The sequence below is a fragment of the Balaenoptera acutorostrata genome, chromosome 2 (assembly GCF_949987535.1).
Source record: "Balaenoptera acutorostrata chromosome 2, mBalAcu1.1, whole genome shotgun sequence".
NCBI classification, from domain to species: domain Eukaryota; kingdom Metazoa; phylum Chordata; class Mammalia; order Artiodactyla; family Balaenopteridae; genus Balaenoptera; species Balaenoptera acutorostrata.
This window is the reverse complement of record NC_080065.1, coordinates 184,470,338-184,494,958: the sequence shown is the minus strand read 5'-3', so window position 1 is coordinate 184,494,958 and position 24,621 is coordinate 184,470,338. Positions and strand designations below refer to the sequence as shown.

At 59.6% G+C, this 24,621-nt stretch overlaps 1 protein-coding gene across 3 annotated transcripts; it reads left to right on the top strand.

Moving 5' to 3' along the window:
• Positions 1-10: 10 nt before the first annotated feature.
• On the top strand, positions 11-21,023 carry ATP8B3 (ATPase phospholipid transporting 8B3). 3 transcript variants are annotated; one of them, XM_057541685.1, is made up of 29 exons: positions 11-139; positions 1,513-1,571; positions 2,050-2,141; positions 2,556-2,669; positions 3,648-3,746; positions 4,074-4,135; positions 4,557-4,629; positions 4,738-4,808; positions 5,203-5,285; positions 7,114-7,272; positions 7,706-7,794; positions 8,310-8,500; positions 8,624-8,832; positions 9,952-9,980; positions 10,068-10,224; positions 10,586-10,774; positions 10,856-10,968; positions 12,568-12,732; positions 12,837-12,948; positions 13,835-13,910; positions 14,141-14,261; positions 14,546-14,930; positions 15,032-15,255; positions 17,591-17,674; positions 17,820-18,059; positions 18,233-18,371; positions 18,623-18,750; positions 20,032-20,355; positions 20,449-21,023. In XM_057541685.1, exons 2-29 carry the CDS (start codon positions 1,523-1,525, stop codon positions 20,932-20,934), a joined length of 4,263 nt encoding a protein of 1,420 aa, XP_057397668.1. In that variant the 5' UTR covers positions 11-139; positions 1,513-1,522; the 3' UTR covers positions 20,935-21,023. The 3 variants fall into 3 exon arrangements, with proteins under 3 accessions (XP_057397668.1, XP_057397669.1, XP_057397670.1); XM_057541686.1 differs by lacking the exons at positions 11-139; positions 1,513-1,571 and having other exon boundaries at positions 2,092-2,141; positions 2,558-2,669; positions 20,032-21,023; XM_057541687.1 differs by lacking the exons at positions 11-139; positions 1,513-1,571; positions 2,050-2,141; positions 2,556-2,669 and having other exon boundaries at positions 3,668-3,746; positions 4,085-4,135; positions 20,032-21,023.
• The last annotated feature ends 3,598 nt before the right edge of the window (positions 21,024-24,621 follow it).

The following is a 24,621-nucleotide window of genomic DNA, read 5'->3' as shown; positions in this document are numbered from 1 at the left end:
CCGCGCCGCGCCCGCGCCGCCCGTTTCAGGCCCGTTTCAGGCCCGTTGGCACCGGGCTAACAGCTCCACCACGTCCGTCGCCCTGGACGCCCGCGGACCGCCCCAGGAAGCCCGGCCCCGCCCGCCCCGGCCCGCGCAGGTGAGCGGCGGCACTCCCGCAGCTGTGCGTCCCCGGGCGCCCGCGAACCCTCTCTGGACTCCGCCCGGCCTGAGGGCGGGAGGCCGCAGCCGCGGCGGCGGGGGCGCCCTCTAGACGTTCGCGTGGGCCAAGGTCCGGACGAGCGCCGGAGCGCCCGGTGTCGTGTGGGCCCGGATCTCCAGGTGCATTTCCCAGGGGGCTGGGCGTCTAACCCTGAGCCGCTTCGCTGCGGGAATGCTCAGGGCATCCCGGGGGGTAGTGGGCGTTCCGGTGAGCTGAGAAAGCGAGGGAGGAGGGCGTGTCCCTTCCCCCTGATACGCTTTGATTGGATTCTGGCCCACAGCATTCGTCTAACCCCATCTGGCCCCGGCCGGGTTTCCCCCGGCTCTGGCTCCGGTGGGGCCAGAGCTCATCCTGGCTCTGGCCCCACGGGATGAGCCTCACCCTGAGCCTCACTTTTCCTCATCTGGTGAATGGGCACTGGCCTTGCTTGGGCCCCCAGGAGCATCAGAGCTGGCCCTGAGCCAGGCCCTCCCCCTGGGGGCCCGCCCCCCTCGACACCAGTGACCCAGACGCCAGCAGTCCCTGCCCTGGGAGGTTCCAATTTCAGCAGGCAGCCCAGACAGGGGAAGAAGCAGAGGGGAGAGGGTGATCAGAACTGGGATGGGGGATCCCGAAGGCAGAGGGGAAGCCCAGAGGAGGCGCCAGAACAAGGCTGGGCAGTAGGAGAAGTAGGGGCTGAGAGCCGAAGGGTGAGAAGGCTCGGCCATGCGAGGGGGAATGGTGCTCAGGGCAGAGGGAACAGCGGGGCCAGGGCGTGGGGAGTAGGGAGCTGCCGAGTGCTGGGGGTGGGAGTCATCTGGGGAGCTGCCAAGGGCATCGAAGGACTAGGACTGACCATGAACTAGCTGGTGGGAAGGCTCCGGGCTCTGTGGAGGGCTGGTGGTCCCTGCCCCAACACCACACTCAGACCTCTCAGCCCCTTGGTCCTCAAACACACTTCGAGACATGATGGAGAGCCCTGGGGCCCCATTTAGTCTGTCAACAAACTGACTGAGCACCTGACCAGGCTGGGCATCGTGTGCCGTGTGGGGATTGGGGCAGGAGGGGCAGCAGGGGGCCCCGGGAGGATGTGCGTGCGATTGGCCCCGGAGAGATGATGGGGGCCGACCATGGGGGGCCATGGGGGGCCGTGGGGGTGGGGAGCAGCGGCCGGGTGACCGGCTGTAACGGGGAAGGACTCACAGCTGGTGACTGGACCTCCAGAGCCTGGGGAGGGGACAGCAGATGGACGTGGGAAGTGACATCAAAGAAGGTGGAGTGGTGGGCACTGTCCGGCCGCCAGTGTGACCTCAGGCCCCTCTCCTCGACAGCCCCACCAGCATGGGCAGCCTCGCGTACCGAGAAGACCCTGAGGAGGAGAAGAACTCAGGTGCGTGTCCGGCCAAGAGCGGGTGCAGGGCTGGGGGTAGAGTGAGGGGGTGCCAGGGGGACCCCTACAAGGGGCGTTAGAGTGCAGTGACTGAAGTGGGGAGACGGGAGGCCCAGCGCGGGGTTCTCAGTGGGTTACAAAGAGTTCAAAACCCTATCACTGAAAGGTGGACTCAGGATTTGTGGGCCTGTGAGCCCAGAACTATCTGGGCAGGGAGTGCAGCCTCGGACACCTCGGCGCCCGTCCCTGGGCCTCAGTTTACCCCTCTGTAGACGGAATGTGCGTGAGTGGGTCTCCCAGGGCCTAGGGATTGGCTCAAGGGGAGCCGGATGCTCAGATCCACCTGGGCTCCCCGAGCGCCTACTGTTGTGCAGGGGCCGCGTGGGCCCTCTCATCTGTTTACCGGCTGGATCCCTGGGGGGCCCCTTAGCCTTCCTCCGGGGTGTCGTTAGCCCGTGTTTGTCCTCTCGGGCCTCAGAGTTCACCTGGGAGGTGCAAGCCAACAACCGGTCCTACAACAACCAGTTCAAGGAGAAGGTCTTCCTGTGCTGGCAGAGGAAGAAGTACAAGGTGGGCAGGCCCAGCCCCCCACGGCACAGGCCTCCCCCGTCCCCACCCCCACCCCACCCCCGCGGGCCTTCGGGACCTGCCACCCAAGCTCTGCACGCTGGGTCAGTCCACTAAGTCCTGAGGACCGTAGCGCCGCCCTCGCCGAGTTGTGGGGTCCGGTGCTGGCGCTTCGCGTGTCTCCTCCGCCCTAAATAAGTTACTAGGAAACCTTCACGGTACAGCATGTCCGTTGGGCTCTACCAGAAACCCCCTGCCTGCGTCTCACGGGGGGAGTCCTGGGGTCACAGCTTGGCTCACTGGGTCTGCACCCGCGCTGGTTGTGGCCGGAGGGAAGGGGGAGGCCGGGTGGGGCTGGGTGGGAACCTGGGCCCTCCTGGGCGGCGCCCCCATGCCGGCTGCCGGCTCTTGTCCCAGAGGAACGTCATCCACACGGCCAAGTACAACGTCTTCTCCTTCCTGCCCTTGAACCTGTACGAGCAGTTCCACCGCATGTCCAACCTCTACTTCCTTCTCATCATCATCCTCCAGGTGGGGCGGGTGGGGCAGCCCCAGGGGTCAGTGCCTGTGCCCACTCCACTCCTTCTACCTGCTCAAGCCACCTCCTCCAGGAAGCCCTCCCTTCCCACCTTCCCACGTGGCTCTGTAGACCCAGGGTGGTCCTACCCCGTGGTTGTCTGTGTGGCTGGTGGGTCAGTGTCCGGCCCCCCTCACACTGGGAGCACCCTCATGGCTGGGTCCCCACTGCCCAGCCCAGGGCCTGGCACACAGGAGGTGCTCAGTATATGTTGGATGCCGAGGGTGCATGGGTGGCCCCTCCAGGTCTGAGGAGGCCTCCTGACCCGTTTGGCCCCAGCAGGCTGAGCTGATCCCAGAGGGCCAGGAGGAAGGATCAGGTTCTTGGGACCCGCCGGGTCACTTCCTGGCATCAGGCCGGTCATGGGGGGAGATGGGTGAGGGATGGGCAGTTTCCAGAGCATCCCAACCGCACCCAGTTTCTCATTCTGTTCTGAGTGAAATGAGACGCTCTGCTTTTATCCGTTGATCTGATAAACTTTTATTGAGCACCTACTGTGTGCAGGTCCTATTGTGGGTACTGGGGACCAGCAGTGGCCCTAACACCTGTCTTCAGGTGGCCCAGGGAGTGTGGGAGGTGACTGTCATTAAACCACATGGTGGGGACCAGTGATGGGGACGGGGACCCCCCCCCAGACTGGTCTAGGGGCCACTCGGAGCTCAGACCTGAGGGTTACAGGGAGGGGAGCCAGAGAGAGCCAAGGCCCTGAGGAGGGAACAAGCTTGGGGTTGGGAGGGCTTCCTGGAGGAGAGAACGTAGGAGCGGGGCGTGGAGGGGAGAGGAGAAGGCATTGCTGGGGAGGAGGTCTGGGTAGGGAGAGGGACCGAGGTCAGAACACACGATGCCGGGTTGGGCTGCTGGGCGTGTGGGCGGGGGCAGGGCAGGGGCACCCAGGACGGTTGGCCAGCGTGACCCCCCCACTCCTGTGTCAGGGCATCCCCGAGATCTCCACGCTGCCCTGGTTCACTCTGTTCGCCCCGCTTGTCGGCCTCCTCACCATCCGGGCCACCCGAGACCTGGTGGATGACATTGTGAGTGGGGCGGGGGCAGGCGGGGCCTCAGGGCTCCTGGGCACGGCGGGAGGAAGGTCGGCCCGGGCAGCCCCGGTGGGCTGCAGCGTCCATCGTGCCTTGTGGCCACAAGGGGCAGGGGCCGATGAGGTTACCTTGGTGTCAACGCGGGCGGCAGAGGCAGGAAACTGCCCTCCTTCTGCCGCTGCCCCCGCCGTCCTGAGGGCAGGGTCGCTGGACGGACACAGCAGGGTGTGGGCTTGCTAGTGGGGCACCTGAGTGTGTACGGTCACCTGGGCGGCATGGGGGGCAGCGCCATCGCTCTGACCTACGTCCCTGTCGGCCCAGGGGCGACACAGGAGCGACAGGAACATCAACAACAGGCCATGCCAGATCCTGATGGGGAAGAGGTGAGGCCGTGGCAGCCGGGCACAGGGTCCATCCCCGGGCGGGGGGACCCCAGCACAGAGGGGGATGGATGGACACCGCAGGGAGGGGTGCCCGGAAGATGGTCCAGCACCTTCCATGCTCCCGGACGTCCCGGTTGGGTCTGACGGCAGGGTGGGGTGGGGGGCAACCCAGAACAGCACTTATTAGGCGCCTGCTGTCTACCACGCCTGGGGTGGGCCCTGTGAAGGGGCAGAGGCTGAAGACCCAAGTGTTCACCCTCGTGGAGCTGAGCGTTCAGCCCAAGGGGAGGGCGGGAAGGTCTGAAGCGGCTTGGAACCTGGGAGGAGGGGGCGGTCAAGGCTGAGCCCCCAGGGCAGGTGGGTGGGGGCTGGGAGGACCCCCCCTCCCCCGCCTTCACCCCTGCCGCCCGCACCCACGCAGCTTCCTGTGGAGAAAGTGGAAGAATCTGTGTGTAGGAGATGTGGTCTGTCTGCACAAAGACAGCATTGTCCCGGTGAGCTGGAGGGCTCCAGGGGTCAGGGCCGCCCCCCACCTGTCTTCCTCCCCCCCCACCCCCCGCCCCATGCAACACCGTCTCCTCCCACCCCGCTCCCCACCCCAGGCCGACTTGGTCTTGCTGGCCAGCACGGAGCCCAGCAGCTTGTGCTACGTAGAGACGGCTGACATCGACGGGTGAGACCAGGTCATCACTAGGGCTTTCAAGGGCCTGGGGGCTGCTTTCCCAGCCCACTTGGATACTGTGGTCCTTTGCCCTGGGAGCATGGATTGGGGGGGGCGCCTGCGAACCAGCAGGGGCAATAAGATGCACCAGTATTTCTGGAAGCCCCACTGGGTGCCAGGTGCCAAAGCAAAAAGGCCTAGGGTTTGGCCTCAGCCCGTTGGCAAACGCGCTGTGTGACCTTGGGCAAGGCCCTCTCCCTCTCTGGGCCTCAGCCTTGTGCTTGGCAGCTGGTGCACAATGGGTGCTCGGGGAAAATGCTGGAGGGGCTCTGGAAGGAGGCTGGGGACGACTTGCCCGGGCACTGTCTGTCCCCACCTTTCACCTCGCTCCACTTCTCGTCACCAGGGAGACCAACTTGAAGTTCAGGCAGGCCCCGACGATCACCCACCACGAGCTGACCAGTATAAGGAAGATGGCGTCCTTCCAAGGTGGGAGCTGGCAGAGCCATCCACCCGCTCTGGGCCCTGTCTGCCCCCCTGAGCGGTGGGAGCACAGGTTTCCCACTTGCTGGGGTGGGGGATGGTAATGGGGTGCAGTGGGGTGTGTTGGGTGGCTTCTGGCCTCCAGATGGGCACAGCCAGTTCTCCTGCGTTTTCCCTTGTCTCGTTTATGCCCAGACCGTTGGGATTGGGATAGCTTTTAAGAGACAGGGTTATTCCAGGCCCATATCAAATCCCTTAAATCGATGCAACAGTGGAGGCATTTTCTGTTGTTATTACGAAATGTGCTGGGCGTTTTATCAAGTGATACATTTTATTTTTAGCACACTTCAAAGCAAACGCTTTCGGTTGTTTATGCAAAAAGGCAGCCTGTGGGAATTCCCTGGTGGTCCAGTGGTTAGGACTTGGCGCTTTCAGTGCCCGGGCCCGGGTTCAATCCCTGGTCAGGGAACTAAGATCCCGCCAGCTGCGTGGCATGGCCAGGAAAAAAAAAAAAAGGCAGCCTGTGTACACTGGCTAGCAATTCACCTGCATGGTGGGAGAGGCCCATGGGAACAGGGAACCATCCTCCACCTCCAAGTTTCTTATTTTCCACCAGGAAAGTATGACATTTCACACCGTTTCACACTAGGGAGCCAGTTACTGTTTGCCAGGACCCAGCGAGGGGATACTTTTTAAAAATGATTGTCTTTTTTATCATTACTCCCCTGTCATGTTGCAGAGGCAAGTTACTCTAATTGGTTCTGGAGCAGACCAGAACCCTTCTCTCCAACCACAGCCCCTCTGCTCCCAACATCCAAACACTGGTTGCATGTCTGCTCATGAATCTGGGGAAAGGCCTTCCCATCCCGATGGCTCTCTCTGGGTCCTGACCTGGCCCAGCTGCCCCAGAATTCCTGCAAGGCGTGGCCCCATTTGCCAGAGAAGGGGACCGAGGTTCAGATGGGTGGCGAGTGGCGTGGGCTTGCCCTTTGGCTCCTCCATAGTCCTTTGCCCTTCCCCACCCGCCCAGACAGCTTTCATTTCTACGTTCAGGACAAACTCAGGCTCTGCACCCTGAGAAGGAAGGGGTGGAGCAGGTGAGGGTCATTCAGGAGCAGCCCCATGGCCCCCAGCCGACTCCCTTCCGGGGTCCCAGCCCCTACCCCGCCAGATGCTGCCAGGGGCCAGCCTTTGCATCCTGGGTGGGTTTTGTCAAACGCGAGTGAGGCCGGTGGTAGCACTTTCTCAGGGTGATGGGGGAAAGGCCCTCCCCTACCGCCTGCTTGGGAACTCTACGCTGTACCCTGCATTTGGCCCCTGTGGTTTAGGGTGCTGGATGGGGGCATCCCTTCCTTCCTTCCCTCCTCACACATTTATTGAGCACTTACTGTGTGCCAGGTGCTGGGCTGGGCCCTGGGGTCCCCAGCTCAACCGAGACAAGGCTGGCGCCTGCACTCAGGAACCCCACAGACATTAATATCTGGTGACATCCCAGGATTGTAACCACGAGGAGGGGGCTTAATGGGGGGAGGTACCTGATCTGGCTGGAGGATCAAGGAGAGCTTCCCTGAGGAGGTATGAGTGCAACCACAGGGGATAGGACACACAAAGGTCCTGAGGCCGGGAATGGCCAGCTTTGGAGCATCCAGGAGGAGGCCGCGTGGTGGGGGTGGAGGTGTCAGCGGGTCAGGTTTGGGGCAGGGCAGGGCCTGTGAGGGTGGCCCCGGCCGGAGGATGACAGGAACATTCCCTGAGTCCCCCCCGACCCCACATTGGAGAGGGGTGGCTGAGCCCAGCTATGCCCGAGACTCCCTGACCGCTGGCTCGCCCCCAGGCAAAGTGGTGTGTGAGGAACCCAACAGCCGGATGCACCACTTTGTGGGGTGCCTGGAGTGGAAGGGCAAGAAATACCCCCTGGATAGCGGCAACATCCTCCTGCGCGGCTGCAAGATCCGGAACACGGACACCTGCTATGGACTGGTCATCTACGCCGGTACAGCCACTCCGGGGACCCTGGGGCGTGCGCCGTCCAGGTCAGGGGTGGGTGGGTGAGAACCCTGAAGTCAGTGGCAAGAAGTCACATGGCCAGGCATGGCCGCTGCATGTCTGCTGCTGTGTGATGAGGGGCTCCTGGCGTGGTTTCTCTGCACGCTCAGTTCTGAAACTGTGGAAATGGACAAGTTGAGCCGGCACCTTTGTTTTGACTGGGAAAAATGGGGTGATTGTAGTAGACGGAAGGATGGGTGGCTGGGCAGGTGGATGGTTGGGTGGGGGGATGACCCAACCTCCACCCAAGAGGGATGTAGGACGGGTGGATGGGTGAGTAGATGGAAGAGTGGATGGATAAATGGATGGATGGATGGACAGATGGATGCATGGAGAGATGGATGCATGGAGAGATGGATGGATGGATGGAAACCTTGCAGGTTTTGACACAAAGATCATGAAGAACTGTGGCAAGATCCATCTGAAGAGAACGAAGATAGACCATCTGATGAACAGACTGGTGGTCCTGGTGAGCTTCCCAGAGCCCCTACCCTGGGTGGGGCGACACGGAGGAGGGGAAGGAGAGGGCCCTACCCCCTATGCAGAAGCCCCGGCTGTCATCTTCCAGGCCTCAGTTTCCCTCCTCTGCCAGATATGCAGCCTGATCCTACGGACAGGTCTTCGGGCCAGAGAATGTTTTCTTAGAATGACCATTTGGGAAAAAAAAAAAAAAGTTTTTATAAAATAATATTTGATCCTGACATTTTCCAAACCCACAGGAGATAATAAAATGCTCACCTATCCTCTACGGACGTTTAACAATCCTTAATTTTTTGCCTAACCAACTTTACCTTTTTAAAAGTTATCGAAATAATAATTTAAATAATAGCAGCCACGAAGCCCGGCGGGGGGGCATCCCCTCTCTGTGCTTGTTCGTTCACACTGAGCGCGCGCGTGTCCCCGTGGGCGCGTCCCCGGGGTGTCTCGCTGCCGCCCGGGCCCCCTCACGCTGCGCCCCAACGCCCCCCCCCATCCGCCGCGCAGATCTTTCTGTCCATGGTGGTAATCTCCGCGGTCCTGACCTTGGGCTTCCGGTACAAGGTGAGGGAGTTCAAGGCCAAGCACCACTACGTGTCTGCCCAGCACGTGCGCAGCGAGGCCACCCAGACCTTCTTCATCTTCTGGGGCTTCCTCGTCCTGCTCAGCGTCATGGTGCCCATGGCCATGTTCATCCTGTGAGCCCCGGGGCCGCCGCGCCCCGCCCTCTGCTGAGCCGGGAGGGAGGGGCGGGAGGGCGAGCCGGCCCGCGGGCTGGTCGGTGACCCCGCGTGCGCGCGCGTCTGCGCTTGCGTCCGCAGGGCCGAGTTCATCCACCTGGGAAACAGCATCTTCATCAACTGGGATGAGCGTATGTACTACGAGCCCCAGGACTTGCCCGCCAAAGCGCGAAGCACCAGCCTCAACGACCTGCTGGGCCAGGTGGAGTACATCTTCTCCGACAAGACGGGAACGCTCACACAGAACGTCATGACCTTCAAGAAGTGCTGCATCAACGGCGTTATCTACGGTGGGGCCCCGCCCCGCCCGGCCACCTTCCCCGGCCCACCAGCCCTCCGCCGCCGCCACTGGGACCCGCCACACAGGGCCGCCCCCGTCCTGAGACCTCCGTGGGTGCTGCCCGCACCCAGCATCCCGCCCAGATTGGTGCCCCAGAACCGTTGCCAAAGGGCTTCTTCTCACTTGGGGGTCGGCAGGCTATTCCTGTAAAGGACCCACGACAAGTCAGTATCTTTGGCCGCTGGGACAGCCCCCTCTCTCTCCTGGGAAACCAGCCGCCTCTCGCAGGGACGAAGAATTTTGAATTTCATAGCATTTCCACGTGTCAGACAAGATAATATTCCTCTTTCAATTTTCTCCCAACTATCTAGAAATGCAAAGAACATTCTTAGCTTCGCAGGCCACACAGAAACTGGTGCAGAGGGAGTCTAGTTTATAACTAGCAGACACGGTGTAGACCGGGAGCCCACAGAGGACCCCGCTGGGCAGTCGCCAGCATGACAAATAGACCTGGGCCCACACCCTCGGGTAGATGCCACCTGACCCTCAGCCAGGCTCTCGGAGTGATGGGGGGCACTGGGGCCTGTGTTGAGCGGCACCAACCCCAGGCTGGGTCCTCTGATGTTTCTAGAAGTGCTTCGGACCCGGGTTTTCATGTGAAATCACCCGAGTTTTCAAAGCAGGTAGCCAAGTCCAAATTTTAAAAGGACACCAGGGACATCCCTGGTGGTCCAGTGGTTAAGACTCTGCACTTCCACTGCAGGGGGCACAGGTTCGATCCCTGGTCGGGGAGCTAAGATCCCGCATGCTGCACAGCATGGCAGGGGAGGAAAAAAAAAAGAAAAAAAAAGACACCATGAGGAAGTCAAACTAAAACATGTTCCACAGGGCTGAGCCCCACTCTGGGACGCCCTCCCAGGGCCCCTGGGACACGGGGCTGCATCCTTTGCCTCCTCCGGGCAGAAGCTGAGGCTGGGGCCTTTGGCTGCTTGGGGCGTTGCGTCCAGAGCGCAGGCCTGGCTGGTCCAGCTGCATCCGGCGTCCCCAGGAAGCCCGGACCGGGGAGGGGGCGCTGTGGGACCCCATGCAGGGCCCGGGAGCTGAGGCCTGAAGCAGGGTCTTTCCCCAGGCTCAGAGGAAGAGGACACCCTACTCAAGGTGAGCCCGGCCGCCCTGAAGCCCCAGATGGTGGGGGCACGGACAGGGACCCACCCAGGGCTGGCCTGTCCCCCCACTGCCCCCCAGGAGGACCCCTACCTCTGGAACAAGTTTGCCGACGGGAAGCTGCACTTCCGCAACGCGGAGCTCCTGCAGGCTGTGCGGGCCAACCAGGACCGGAGGGTGCGCGAGTTCTGGCGCGTACTGGCCATCTGCCACACGGTGATGGTGCAGGAGAAGAACAGTGAGCCTGCCCCGGGGCTGCCTCCGCCCTGGCCTCCTGAGACACTCTCCCGCCCAACTCCCGGGCCCCTCTCAGCCGGGTTAGAGGGTGCGCAGGCCCCTGGCCCGAGCCCCAACCTTTTCCGCAGAGGGTGTCCGGGCCTGTCATCGCACAGGGAGGAGGAGGTCATGGACATTGGGAGCCAAGCTTAGAGGTTGTGCCGGCGCAAGAGACCATCATCCCGCAAATACCTGACGGGCACCTCCTGTGTCCATTTTCTCCCTGTGCTAAGGCCACGCAGATGGGTGGGTGGTGGGTCCCTGATGGAGGGCAGGCTCTCAGCCCCCTCCCCCTCCTCCACCCCACCCCCCTCCCGGGCCAGACCAGCTGTTGTACCAGGCAGCTTCCCCAGACGAGGAGGCGCTGGTCACGGCGGCCCGGAATTTCGGCTACGTGTTCCTGGCACGCACGCAGAACAGCATCACTGTGATGGAGCTGGGAGAGGAGCGGGTGTACCAGGTCCTGGCCATGATGGACTTCAACAGCGTGCGCAAGCGGATGTCGGTGCTGGGTGAGCCCCCGTGGCTCCAGGTGGGGTGGGGGGAGGCGGGGAGGGGAGCATGTGTGGGCAGCCAGGGCTCTTCCTCCACAGTCCGCAACCCCGAGGGCTCCATCTACCTGTACACCAAAGGGGCCGACACAGTCATCTATGAGCGCCTGCAGAAGAAAGGCCTGATGGAGCGGACCACGGAGGAGGCCTTGGCCGTGAGTCCCTGTGGGAAGGGAGGGTGGAGGGGCAGGGTCAAGGGCACAGGGACAGGAGGAGAAGGGCAGGAGAGGAGAGTGTGCAGAGAAATGGCCTCAGGTACCCAGGGCGGCCATGTACAGTTGATCAGGTTGTGCACTGTTCTGCCCAACACACACACACACACACACACACACACGCGCACACACACACACACACATACACACACACACACAGAGGCTGGAGAGAGAGCCAAACTCCAAGCTGCACCTGCCCAAAGGGAACATCTTTTTCTCAGTCACGCAAGGACACCCTGTGGTTGGGCTTTTGCTCTGGTTGCTACCCCCTTACCCCAGCCAGGCCTAGGTTTCAGGACACGCTCAGCCTTCTCTGCCCCAAAACTTTTGTCTCCATGGGTGAAGCCCAAACGCCTTGGCCCAACTTTCCAGGCTGTGTCTTTCTGTGTTCTGCTGTCCTGTCTAGCCTGGTCCCTCCTTGCCCTCGAGGGGTTCCCCGGAACCCCAGTTTCTGGCTTGCAGTTTCCTCCATGCTCAGGTGTTGCCTCAGGACCTTTGCACACGCTATTCCCTCTGCTAGGAATGCCTTCCTCCACTCTGGCGCTCAGTTAGTATCCTTTGGTCCTCAAGGTTCAGCCTTAGGTCCCCACCTCCAGGGAGCTGTTCCCACGCCAACCCTGACATGGGGCTGTCCTGTCGTGCTGGCCCAGCCCTGACCCTGCAGGTCCCCAGCCTCACCCAGCACAGGGGCCAGCGGGGCTGTTTGTGCAAAGAAATGTCCTGTGTCCCTCCACACGGGGGCCTCCCAGACTGCCCTGTTCTACCTCTGCCGGGGGTGGGGGGGTGGGGAGCAGGCATCTGGTTTGTGACCCAGAACTGAGGAAGTGCAGTCAGAACCATGACCCAGAGCCCAGGAGCTCGGCAAGACGGCTTGGCTTAACCGCCTATGGAGTGGATGGGGAAACTGAGGCACGAGAGGAGCACAGGCCTGTCTGGAGCTCCTGACCTGTCCAAGCTCGGCCGCTCAAGCTCACCTCCAGTCAGGAACAGAAGCAAGACCCGGGGCAACAAGCAAAAAGCCTGGGGGAGAGTTGGGGCGTAGGAGGGAAGGAAGGAGCCACGATGGGACCCCCTGGGACAAGCGAGCTCTGGGTCTTCCCTGGGGTCTAGAGACAGAGTCCCCAGGATCCTTCCGGTTCCACCCACCCCAGAGGCCTCAGCTCCTTGAAAAATGAGGCAGAGGGAGGGGTCTGGGGCTGGGGGAGCCCTGACGGCAGAGGGTTCTGGCAGGGCTGCACTGGAGTGTCTTGCAGAATAGTTAGAATTTGCCTCACAAAGCAGGGGGAATGGCAGGTGCGAGGTCTGGGGGCAAAACAGAGCTGGGCATCTTCAGGGGGGTGGGGGGGTGGGGTGCGCGCTGAGACAGAGCGGGTGTGGAGCAGGGGCGGCACGTGGTCCCAGCTCCCCCTGCCCGGGAAGGCAGACTGTGGGTGGCGGGTAGGTTGGGTGACCCCAGGCAGAGAGAGAGGGCTGGAGGGGTGCCCGGGTGAGGGGGCAGGGGTTGGCGGGGGTGGCAGCGCCGCCTGCCCGCCCGGGGCCCAGTCCTTCGCCGAGCAGACCCTGCGGACACTGTGCGTGGCCTGCAAGGAGGTGGACGAAGACATGTACGAAGAGTGGCGCCAGCGGCACCAGGAAGCCAGCATCCTGCTGCAGAACCGTGCCCACGCCCTGCACCAGGTGTACGAGGAGATGGAGCAGAACCTCCAGGTGGGTGGAGCTCAGGGGGAGGGGCGCCCGCACCCCAGCTCCAGCCCCTCAGCCCCACCAGGGAGCTGGGTCCCTGCTCAGTCTGTCCTCACGCCCACCTCCAGCTGCTGGGAGCCACAGCCATCGAGGACAGGCTCCAGGACGGTGTCCTCGACACCATCAAGTGTCTCAAGCAGGGGAACATCAAAGTGTGGGTTCTCACAGGGGACAAGCAAGGTGGGTCCCAGGGCGGCCACCCCCAACATGGGGAGAAGGGAGGCGCGGGGAGAGCTCACCCCTGCCCAGGCACCGCCGTCGGCCCATCCCTCTTGTCTGAGTTCAGCATTGCCCTCCACCTTGTCCCTGGGAAGGGAGGACCGGGAACAATAGACTGGGGTCCCCTGGGCGCCTCCCTCGGGTGGGCCGCTGCCATGCTGAGCGTCTCCTTGGGGTTTGGCCCCCTGGCAGCGCCATGCGGTGGGGCCCTCATTACCCCTGCCTCACAGATGGCCCAGCAGGGCTCAGAGAGCATGGGCACCCGCCAAGGTTGCCCAGCCACCCAGGAGCCAAGCTGGAATGGAGCCTCAGGTCCTGTGGCCGTGGAGCTCTGACTCCACCCCGCTGAGGCTTCTCTGGGGCCCCACTGGGCCTGGGTGCCCGCAGGGCTGCATTAGAACTTCTGTGGGCAGGAGGCACGTACACACAAAATATTTAGAATGACGTTTAACAGCTGTGCTGGTGTAAAGACAAATATCCAGGCTGGATTTTTATATTCATTTTTTTCCCGCTTCTTTATTTTTTTTAAACAAATTAATTCATTTTTGTGGGTTCCTAGAAGTGCCCTGAGGCCCTAAGCATGATATGTCTAACGATCCCTTGGCCCTGGTCCCAGACCCACCTCCCACCGGCAGTCCAGCTCCAGCCAGGCGAGTGGAATGGAGCCCCCTCTGCTCAGAGCTGCAACCAAAGTCTCAGGGCTGACTCTCATTGGCTGGCCTGGTCACATGCCCTCCTCCAAACCAATTGCTGTGGCCAGGGGGAGGGGCATGCTGCTGTGATGTGCAGAGTGGGCGTGGCCCCCAGGCAGGGGGCCGTGGAGGGGCTGAGCTGGGCTGGTTTGCAGAGACAGCGGTGAACATCGGCTTTGCCTGCCAGCTGCTCTCGGAGAACATGATCATTCTGGAGGAGAAGGAGATTGTGTAAGAAGTGGGGGTTGGGTGGTTGGGTGGATGAGCCTGTGTTGGGGGGCGTCAGGGTGGGGGCAGGGCAGGGGTGCCCATGGCCCAGGCGTGGCTCTGGGGTCTGCAGAATGCCCTCAGCCTCTGCCTGGTGGGGGGCTCCCAGAGGGGGAAACCAAGGCACAGCTGGGGAGTGGGTAGAAGGAAGCCTGTGTGGCTGGTGTGGCTGAGCCCCTGCTGGACCCCTGCAGGCGGATCCTGGAGGTCTACTGGGAGAGCAACAATAGCCTGCAGGGTGGCAAGAAGGGCCACCTGAAGAAACAGCTCCCCCTGCAGGTCAAAATGGCCTTGGTCATTAACGGGGAGTTCCTGGTCAGTGTCAGCCCAGGGCGGGCAGCGGGGCCCTGGTACCTGGGAGGGGGCTGGGAGGAGCCGCGGTCTGGGGCTGGGGACGGCCTCCACCAAAAGGCCCCCAGATGTGGTGCTGGACCAACCAAGGCGAAGGGCCTGAAGTGTCACACCGAGAGATGGTTCTCAGCAGGGCGAGAGCAAGGGAAGGACGCAGTCAGGTCCAGCCGAGAGGAGGGCCCAGTCGGGGCCTTCCTGGAGGGGAGGGGTGCAGCTGAGTGACGCGCCCCCTGTCCCCCGCGGGCCAGGACCAGCTGCTGCTCTCCCTGCGCAAGGAGCCCCGGGCCCTGGTCCAGAACGTGAGCTTGGATGAGGAGGAGCCCTGGCAGGAGCCCGGAGAGGAGAGGGCGGACTTCCTGCAGGCCAGGCGCCTGTCCCTGATGTGGCGGGTCCTTGGGATCCAGCTGTGGAACACGGGGCTGGCACCGCAGGACAAGGGCTACAAAGCCCTTGAGAGCGCCGAGGTGCGACGGGAGCGGGCCTTCGTGGAGCTGGCCTCCCGGTGCCAAGCGGTCATCTGCTGCCGGGTGACGCCCAAGCAGAAGGCCTTGATCGTGGCACTGGTCAAGAAATACCAGGACGTGGTGACCCTGGCCATCGGGGACGGGGCCAATGACGTCAGCATGATCAAGAGTGGGTGGCGGGCAGCAGCGCGGGGGGAGGCCAGCGGCCGGCAGCAGTTGGGGGTGGTAGCTTAGGGGCCCGGGGCCGACAGACTGCGTGTGCCCCTGCAGCTGCGGACATTGGCGTGGGGCTGGCGGGTCAGGAGGGCATGCAGGCGGTGCAGAACAGCGACTATGTGCTGGCCCAGTTCTGCTTCCTGCGGCGGCTGCTGCTGGTGCATGGCCGTTGGTCCTACATGCGCGTCTGCAAGTTCCTGCGCTACTTTATCTACAAGACGCTGGCCAGCATGATGGTCCAGATCTGGTTCGCTTTCTACAGCGGCTTCACTGCCCAGGTGCGCTGGAGGGAACTCCCCTCTTGGGGCGGGGGGGGGGGGCTCTGGGATTGTCGTGTCCTTCCCACAGCCTCCAGGAAGGCAGCAGGCAGGCTCAGACTCTGGGGTCCTCATGGGACAGAACTTGCCTGAAGTCACAGAGCAACACAGACTTTTATTTGGCTGCATTCATAGAGTTGTAGATTCCAGATGAAGGGAAGGGATGGTTCCATGCCCAGCTCAGTGCCAAGCATTTTCAGGGATATTTGGCAAATTTGAGCTTTGGAGCAAGGGCAGGACAGGTGCTCCAAATATACATCCTTCAAGGGGAGAGAACGAGAGCTTGAACTTGAGAGAAGATAAGACTATGGGGGCTGGGTCCCTAACTTCAAGACTCTTGACAGTATCATGGTGAATACTAGCTGTGCTCTCCAGAGCGTTAGAGGAGTTGTAGGGCAGTGATGTCCCCTATGTGTGAGGAAATTGTCTGAAGATAGACTACTGTGAGAGGGAATGAGCTTCCCATCACTAATGCCCAGGCATTAGAGAGAGAGCTTTACAGCAGCACCCCTCATAAATATATATATTTTTGTTTTACTTTTTATTTCTAGATATTTTCTTCTTTTAGATGCTGCTATAAATGGAATTGTTTCCGTAATTCACTTTTGAGATTGCTTATTGCTGGTGTATAGAAACAGTTTTTTGTGTGTGTTGATCTGTGTGCCCTTCCACTTTGTTGAATTTGTTTATTGGCTCTAGTAGCTTTCCTGTGAATCCTTTGGGATTTTCTGCATATAGATCCTGTCCTCTGCAAATATAGTTTTACCTCTCCCTTTCCAATTTGGATACTTTTTATTTCTTTTTCCTGACTAATTGCTCTGGCTAGGACTTCCAGTGCAATGTTGAATTGCCATGGTGAAAGCAGGCACCTTTGTCTTGTTCCTGATCTTAGAGGGGACAGTGTCCAGTCTTTCTGTATTTGTTAATTGGAATTCTTCCATGGGAAGAACTGTTCCTTCTCCCCTATTTATTTATTCAATTATTTATTCCCATCAGTGTGGACTCGTGGGTGTTTATTTTATTCTATGCTTTGTTGCTCAAGTTGTCCCCGATTTGCCCCTTTGTCATGTGCCTGCTCTTCTCCAAGTACATCCTCACTTCCTGGTGCTACAAGAGGTTCCAGGCCCATTTTGTCTTTTCCGTGCCCCAACCCTGGAATGAGCCATTCCCATATGGAGCCCTGGTTCTGTTCACCAGAGAATGGTAGCTAGACACCAAGATCCAAGTGCTTAGTGTGTCATTGCTACTGGGATGCCATTACCCTCTCAGTAGACAGAGCTAGGAAATGCACACATATTAACCCATGTTTAGATGCAAATCTATATCTCTGTCTGCACCTATCCATCTATCTATTTTTGTGTATGTGAGTTCACACCGATACCTCTGATTCCTGACCCACAGAACAAGGCTCAGCTTAGCCTTTTCCTTTTACTGCTTTGTGACTCTTAACTCCAATGGTGAGAAACTTGATTCTGGTCAAAAGTTTGATCGTTACTTATTTGCTCAATCCCAGAATGCATATAAAGTGGTGAAACTGATATTCTTTTAACTAGTCTGGATTCATGCATTCGGGAAGGGAGCTGGGCTATTTGTCTGTGAGGTCTCTTCCAACTCTCCTACCCATCAGTGATTTCCTAAATCGAAAATGATCTAAAAACACACTCTCTAGCCGTTTTCCCTCCTGTAGCTTTTTATTGAAGTCATCCACTTAGAACAGGCTCAAAGGTGCTGCTTTAAAAGAATTAGACCGTGCTTTTTCTCTCTGCCTTTTATTTTTTTTAATAAATTTATTTATTTAGTTAGTTTTGGCTGTGTTGGGTCTTCGTTTCTGTGCGAGGGCTTTCTCCAGTTGCGGCGAGTGGGGGCCACTCTTCATCGCGGTGCGCGGGCCTCTCATTATCGCGGCCTCTCCCGTTGTGGAGCACAGGCTCCAGACGCGCAGGCTCAGTAGTTGTGGCTCACGGGCCTAGTTGCTCCGCGGCATGTGGGTTCTTCCCAGACCAGGGCTCGCACCTGTGTCCCCTGCATTGGCAGGCAGATTCTTAACCACTGCGCCACCAGGGAAGCCCCTCTCTGCCTTTTATCTTTCAGTCTTTATCGTTTAATGTGGCGCTGATCTTAGCCCCAATCTTGCTTGCAACTTGACTTTCAAAGTCACCTGGAATCCTCTCCAGGTGCCGACCTAGCTTGGGTGGGTTTCCTCAGGTAAAGGCTGGTTTCTGTTTCTGGCCATTTGGCTCTGAAGGCTCACCTCATTCTCCCTCCCCTCTCCCCCTCTCCCCCACCCCACACCCAGCCTCTGTATGAAGGCTGGTTCCTGGCGCTCTTCAACCTGCTATACACCACCCTCCCGGTTCTCTACATTGGGCTCTTCGAGCAGGTGAGCAGCTGCATGTCTTGCCTCCTGCTTCCCTGTAGACGCTCCTGTCTCTGCCCCACCTTCTCCTCCTGGGGGACTGGGGTGGGGTGGGGGACGTCCCCACCCGGTCCCTAGAGAGCCGGCTTCCCCACTGCAAACTCAACAGGACGTGAGCGCCGAGCGGAGCCTGGAGTTGCCCGAGCTGTATATGGCGGGCCAGAAGGACGAGCTCTTCAACTACTGGGTCTTTCTCCAAGCCATCGCCCACGGCACGGCCACGTCCCTGGTCAACTTCTTCATGACCCTGTGGATCAGCCGGGACTCAGCTGGGCCTGTCAGCTTCAGTGACTATCAGTCTTTCGCGGTGATCGTGGCCCTGTCGGGACTGCTGTCCATCACCATGGAGGTAGGCATGGCCGCCTGCCCACCCCACCCCCGGGGACCTCAGACAGGCACTGAGGTCTCCCCGCTCAGTGACCTGCCCCTTCACGGGCCCCAGGGGCCAGGCCGCCACCCTCCCCGCGGAGAGCCACCCCGGGGTTCCTGGCCCCCCTGCCTTAACGCCCCCTCCCTGTTTAGATCATCCTCATCACCAAGTACTGGACCGTCCTGTCTGTGCTGGCCATTTTCTTCAGCCTCGGCTTCTACGGGGTCATGACCTGGCTCACCCAGAGCATCTGGCTCTTCAAAGTCTCCCCCAAGACCTTCCCATTTCTGTGTGAGCCCCCAGCAGGGACGGGGCAGTGGGGGGGACCCCAGTCGGAGCACCCTCTCTGAACCTCGGTCTCCTTGGCCATACAGGTGGGGGTGTGTGTGTGCAGGGGATGTCGGTGTCTTTGGGGAATTTTCACAAAGGCATCCCTGGGGTAAAGGGAGGGGAAGGAGATGGGGCGTTGGGGGGTGAGGGGCACCAAGCAGGCCCTGGGGAGGCTACACCCCAGACCATTCATGACCCTGCCCTGTCACCAGACGCTGACCTCAGCGTGCTGTCCCAGCCCCCCATCCTGCTGGTGATCCTGCTGAACGTGTCACTGAACACCCTGCCCGTGCTGGCCTTCCGCATCATCTACCAAGCCCTCCAGAAGCCAGGGCCCAAGGTGAGGGGCGGGGGTACCCACCGCATATGTGGGACCCCAGCAGCTGGAGCCTGAGCTGGGAGCCGGGGACTCGACAGAGACGCAGAGCTGGGGGTACAAGAATGGAGACCAGACACCTGCCCAGTGTCCCCAGGGGGCCCAGAGGACAGGCCTCAGGGCCCCAGTGGGGAGGCCGCACTTCCTGGGGTGGAGGCAGTGGAAACACGCAAAAGGCCAGTGCTGGTGCCGTCAGACTTCCGCCAGGAAGTAACTAGGGCTTGGGGGTCGAGGTGACAGGAGTGACTTGGAAATGGGGCAGGCGAAAGGGGGACTTAGGAGTAACCCCAGTGTTCGTCGGCAGATGATGGATAAACAAAATGTGATATAGACATACAGAAGAATACTAGTCAGTCTTAAAAAGGATGGAGTTTCTGACACCTACTACGATGTGGATGAACCTTGAGGACATGATGCTCAGTGATATAAACCAGACACAAAAGGACAAATACTGTCTGATCCCACTCACAGGAGGTCCCCAGAGGAGTCACATCCATAGAGACAGGAAGTAGATGGTTGGGGCCAGGGCCTGGGGGAGGGGTGGGGAGTCAGTGTTTCTTGGGGACAGAGCTTCAGTTTGGGAAGATGAGAAAGTTCTGGAGATGATGGTGGGGATGGTTGCACGACAATGTGAATGGACTTAATGCCACTGAGCTGTGCACTTAAAAATGGTTGAAATGGTACATTTTAGTTATGTGTATTTTACCACAATGAAAAATGGTGGGGGAGAGGACTCACTGGCTCATGGAATCAGAATCTAGAAGGATGGGTCTCAGCTGGGCTGGGCCCCAGAATTGACTGGAATGGTGGACTAGGACATGGCCACAAACCTGCCACCTTCAGCCACACAGGCTGGACATAGGGCTGCCCCAGACTCTGATTGGCTGATCCAAAGTCAGGTCCTAGGGAAGGAATCTGATGGGCTGGTCCAAAGTCAGGTCCCATGGGACTTCCCTGGGGGTCCAGTGGTTAGAACTCTGCACTTCCACGGCAAGGGGCACGGGTTCGATCCCTAGTTGGGGAACTAGGATCCCACATGCTGTGCGGTGTGGCCGATAAAAAAGAAAAAGAAAAAAGTCAGGTCCCATGGAGGACTCCAGTTGGGTCAACTTGGGTAAGAAAGAGCCTCGCCAATCAATGGTGGCCAAGGGCTCTGATTGGCCCCTACTGGAGGGGCAGGTGACCCGAAAGCAGTCAACATGGCTTGGGAGCCTGATGACTCCTGCTTTCCCCTTTGCTCTGTAGGAGGAGGAGGAGAAGACCACAAGTGAGGAGATCATTACCGTGGAGCCCATACCCCATGTCCTCCGGGAGGCACGGACCCGGCGCTCCAGCTATGCCTTCTCCCACCGGGAGGGCTATGCGGACCTCATCACGCAGGGCACAATTCTGCGGAGGTCACCAGGGGTCAACAGCGACATGCTGGTTGATCACACGAGGCCACCTGATGAACTGCCCTCGAGCATGGAGGATTCCTCCTGGTACCCCAGGAAGATGTCGTTCCTGGGGAGGAACAGGCGCCAGCACCAGGGGAAGGTGTCCTCCGAGGATGTGCAGCCTGCCTCTGAGGTGAGCTCATCCTTGCCTGTAGATGGGCAGTCCTCTCCTTATCAGGAGAGCCAGCACTCTCTCACCAAAAACCGGCTGTCCGGGTCTCTCCAGGAGAAGCTGCCGAAGAGGCAGGAGAGGTCACTGTCATATGAGCCGTGGCCATATACTCCCGAGAGTCTGCCACCTACCAAGGAGACACCACTATCAGCGGAGGAGAGCCAGATGACATCTTCTGAGAGCCAGATGCTGCCTTCAAGCCAGCTGTCTTTGAAGAGCCAGTCAGCACACTTGCAGGAGAAGACATCCCTCTGGAAGATCCGGAAACTGTCCTGGAAGAACTGGCCATACACCTGGCAAAAGGAGCCCGGGCCCCCCAAGGAGGGGACGGTGCCAGTTTCCAACTCGAACCTCACTGCTCTGATGGAAACTCCGCCACCAACTGCGAGAGGATCATCCACCAGCGAGCAGCCAGTGGAGGTGGAGCCCTCACCTGTGGAGAGGCAGCCGTCACCCATGGAGTGGCTGCCAGGGCCCAGCAAGGGTCAAACTCCACCTGATCTGGCAGGGCTGCCGCCCTCGCCTGAGGAACAGCAGTGACTGCCCAGGCTTAGTAAGTGTCACCGGCATCATGAGGCCTTCCCCCAAAGAGAGGGGCTCCACCTGCTCTTCTTTCTCTAATAAACCACGGTCTGTCTGACCCCAGGTCTCCTTGAGGCTCTCTCTTCCTATACTTCTTTTTGTGATGTCCCACGGAATAGTTCTTTTCTGGTTTTAAAAATCAAAACAGTGACCTCTAGTGGCATGATGGGGGATTTGCAGGGAAAGCTGGGTTTCTTTGGGTTTTTTTCTTTACCCTGGGGTAGATAATGTGGATAAAAGCTTTATTGCTCTCAGAAGGGAGAAAGGTGCTGAGCAGACTCTGCTTACCAGCCCTGGCTTCCTGCCTGCAGCCTGCTGGCCTGTCTCAGGGCAGTTTATAAGGTCCAGTCCTGACACCACCCAGCCTTTTCCTCCACTGGGCTGCCCTGGTTTCTTCTCAAACCACCTTACACTTTAGGCTCCAGAAGGCAGTGGTCAGTGACACTTCAGAAGCAGAGCCCAGCAAGATCCTGAGGCTCAGGTGGCCCAAAGGCCCCGTGGAGGGTGGAGCCCTGTGGGAGGGGGGGCTCAGGGAGGGCTGAGTTCAGAACGGAGAGGGGTGGGCTGGGAGAGGCCCGCTTCCACTTTCCCTCGTCCCCTTCCTCCTTCATGGAGGGTGAGCCCCATGCCTCCCCCTCCTGCACCAGCCCCTCCCCCCCATTCAGCAAAGGCACAAGCCCAGGTGAGTGACTAGAAAATAATTTATTGGAGGGAAACAAAACAACAAATCCAGCACAGCAATGGTTCACAACGATGACGATATATTTTTTTAAACTTTTAAGCCTGTCGCCTGAGGGTAGGGTGGAGGGGGCCTCCGTTCCCTCTAGCCCTGGGGGTTCGGGGGAGGACTTTGGATGACCCAAATCGTGTGTCCCCTGAAAGCAGCCCTAGTGTCCAGTTGTGATTACACACTCAGGGCCACGTGGCCTCTTGGCCCCCCTCACCCCTGGTGGAGACAATCCCCCCAAAGACCAGCCCTTGGGGGGCCTGCCAGGGATACAAGAGGAGCCCAGGGAGCTGATGGGCTGGTGTGGCTGAAACTGCTTTGGGCCAAGAATGTGAGTGGCCCCAGTTCCAGCCGGTGCAGGGTCCCCGGAACACGCCCCACACCCCCCGCCCTCATTGCAGGTGGGTTGAACCTGCGCCCCCAGGCCCAGCCCTCCAAACTTGGGCCTTCTGTCCTTCAGGGTGTGAGGGACCCCCTTTGGCCACCCAAACCCACCTTACCTGGGGCCTGTCCTGGAAAGTGGGCTCTCCCCTGGTGGGAGCATGGGCCCTGTGGCAGAAGAGTCATAGTCCGGGAGACTGTCCCAGAGCCCCCTTTCATGATTTTTTGGGGGGCCCCTTTGTTCTCTGGGTACCAGTGGGGGCTGGGAGGGAGGGCTCCACAGGTGTGCACCTCCTACCTCCCAGGCCAGACAGAAAGGTGAAGGCCAGGACTGAGGGAGCTGGGGCGTCTGGGTGGAGCCCGGGCAGGTGCCTGCCTTGGGGGGTTGTCTCAGGAGGGCCCTTCAGATCTGAGGAAGTTGGGGTACACCCCGTCCCCCACAAACCTAGGCGACAAGACTCGAATTGGCTGATTGTCTGTCTCCTCTGAACAAGACACTTGGGAATTCATGCTAACATGAGACCCACTGGGCGGGGTGCCCGAGGTGGCAGTGACGCCCACTGGTGCCCCAGGACCAGAACCCGGAGGGACTCTGGCGCCAGGAGCTGGAGGCCCCACCACCGGCCGCCTTCCTTCTCCACCTGAGGCCCGTCCACCCACCGCCGGCTGGACACAGATCCTTGGAAAGGGGGGATATTAACACAGAGCAGCGCCGAGGAGCACCGAACAGCACCGACTGGGGCATGAAACACAAGATGCGACACGGAATCCCCGGGGCTCCAGCCCCGCGGCCCCGCCCCACCCCCACCCTTCCACCTAGTACAGTATCTTCAAGAAAAAGTACATTAGTCATGCATCAAATCAAATTCCATTGCGTCTTTTTTTTTCATTTTTCTTCCTTTTTTTTTTCTTAAATTACATTTGAACACAGAACACATAGAATAATAAATACTCTTATACGACATGACTCCAAAAAACAAGAAACAGAACACGCCAGAGAACAGAAAGGTATCCAACGCTCTCTCTCTCTCCTCTCTTTCCTAAAGGACTCATTGAAATAAGAAATCTGTAAACGCCGCCAGTCCTTCCTCGTGCGCTCCCAGACTCTCTCTCTCGCTCACGCTCCCCCGGCCCTTTGCCTCTGACCACCCAGCTTCCCCTGCCCTGACATTCAACGCGTCTCCCACGGAGCTCACCAAAAGAAATGACATACCATCGTTTGCAAAATTATAATTTAACAGTATAAAGCTTCAAGTCACGTATTCCAAAAACTAGCTAAGGATTTTTTTTTAATCACATAAACTATACATTAAATATCTTGAGGTATTTCAGAGAAAATTGTCAAAGGCTCGAAGGAGCTGTGCTGGAGGTGTCATTCCCTGTGTGGAGAATGGTCTTTGGTATGTGACAACCAGCTGGGTGTTGGGGCGAGGGGGGCTGGGGCGCTGGCCAAGCTGGGGGGGGGGGGCGTCAGAAGGGAGATGGTGTGTGTGCACGTGCATGCGTGTGTGTGCGCATGTGTAATAGGAGGGTGTTTGAAAGGGACGCAGGAGTCAGGGACGCTTCTGTGACCGGTGTCACTGGGGCTTGAGGGATCCCATCACCAGAAAGGTCCCATGTCCATTCCTAGGTGTCCAACAGGGGACAAACCCAGGCCCTGGCCTCTGACCCTTGGGCCTTGAATGCAGGACCAGCAAGTGACTTAACCAGCAGAGAAGCCCCGTCCCCAGAAAGCAGGTGCTCTCTCAAGTGGGGCCCATGTGTTCATGGCAGGCCGAGGGAGGGGCTGTGTCCACCCAGACCCCAGCTCCCAGCCCTCAGTGTGGTGGGACCAGTGTGTGCACAGGAGTGTGTACGTGTGTCTGGGGGGAGGGGTTGGTTGCTGAGCGGGAATGGGGACCCTTAGGATTCTGCCCCAACACCCAAAGGTTCTAGAAGCATCACTCAGATCCGGTTGCTTGAAAAGCGGGGAGAATAGCGAGTCGATAAGGACAAGAGAGCATCTCACACACGTCTTTGGTTCAAGAAAAAGGCACTCATCGACCTCACCACCCTCTCCCTCCCTCCCTCTCCCTCTCTCTCTCTCTGTCTCTCTTTCTCTCTCTCTCTCTCTCTCTGCTCTCTCTGGTGGTGGACAGGTGGCACCTGGGGGGCAGGGCCCAAAGCAGACCCTCGCCCACACCTGGTCCCCAGGCAAGGGAATCCTAGCATCCAGCACAAGTCCTTGGGGGAAATCTTTGGTATCAGGCGTGATTTTTCCAATCACAGACATGAACATTTGAGTGAGGTAGCCTTAACCTGGGGAGGAGGAGGGGCATTTCATTAGAAATGTCTCTTGCATTCTCAAAGGGGAGGGGTGTGGCCACCTCCCTGGGAGGCGGTGGTCAGGGGGTGGGAGGCGGTTTGGTGGGGAGAGGTTCCTTCTAGCCTCCAGCTCTTGAGCCCTGGGCGGGGGAGCAGGCTCTTGGGACCCAGCTGCCGGCCAGTCCTGGAGGTCACCTGGAGAGGGCGAGCAGGGGAGGTTGGGGGGAGGGGGG

Excerpts from the sequence above, each read along its gene's own strand:
- ATP8B3 (XM_057541685.1), top strand. The coding sequence starts at position 1,523 with ATGGGCAGCCTCGCGTACCGAGAAGACCCTGAGGAGGAGAAGAACTCA. Across the intron at positions 8,501-8,623 it reads CCCATGGCCATGTTCATCCT|GGCCGAGTTCATCCACCTGG; the intron begins GTGAGCCCCGGG and ends TTGCGTCCGCAG. Across the intron at positions 14,931-15,031 it reads TGACGTCAGCATGATCAAGA|CTGCGGACATTGGCGTGGGG; the intron begins GTGGGTGGCGGG and ends GTGCCCCTGCAG.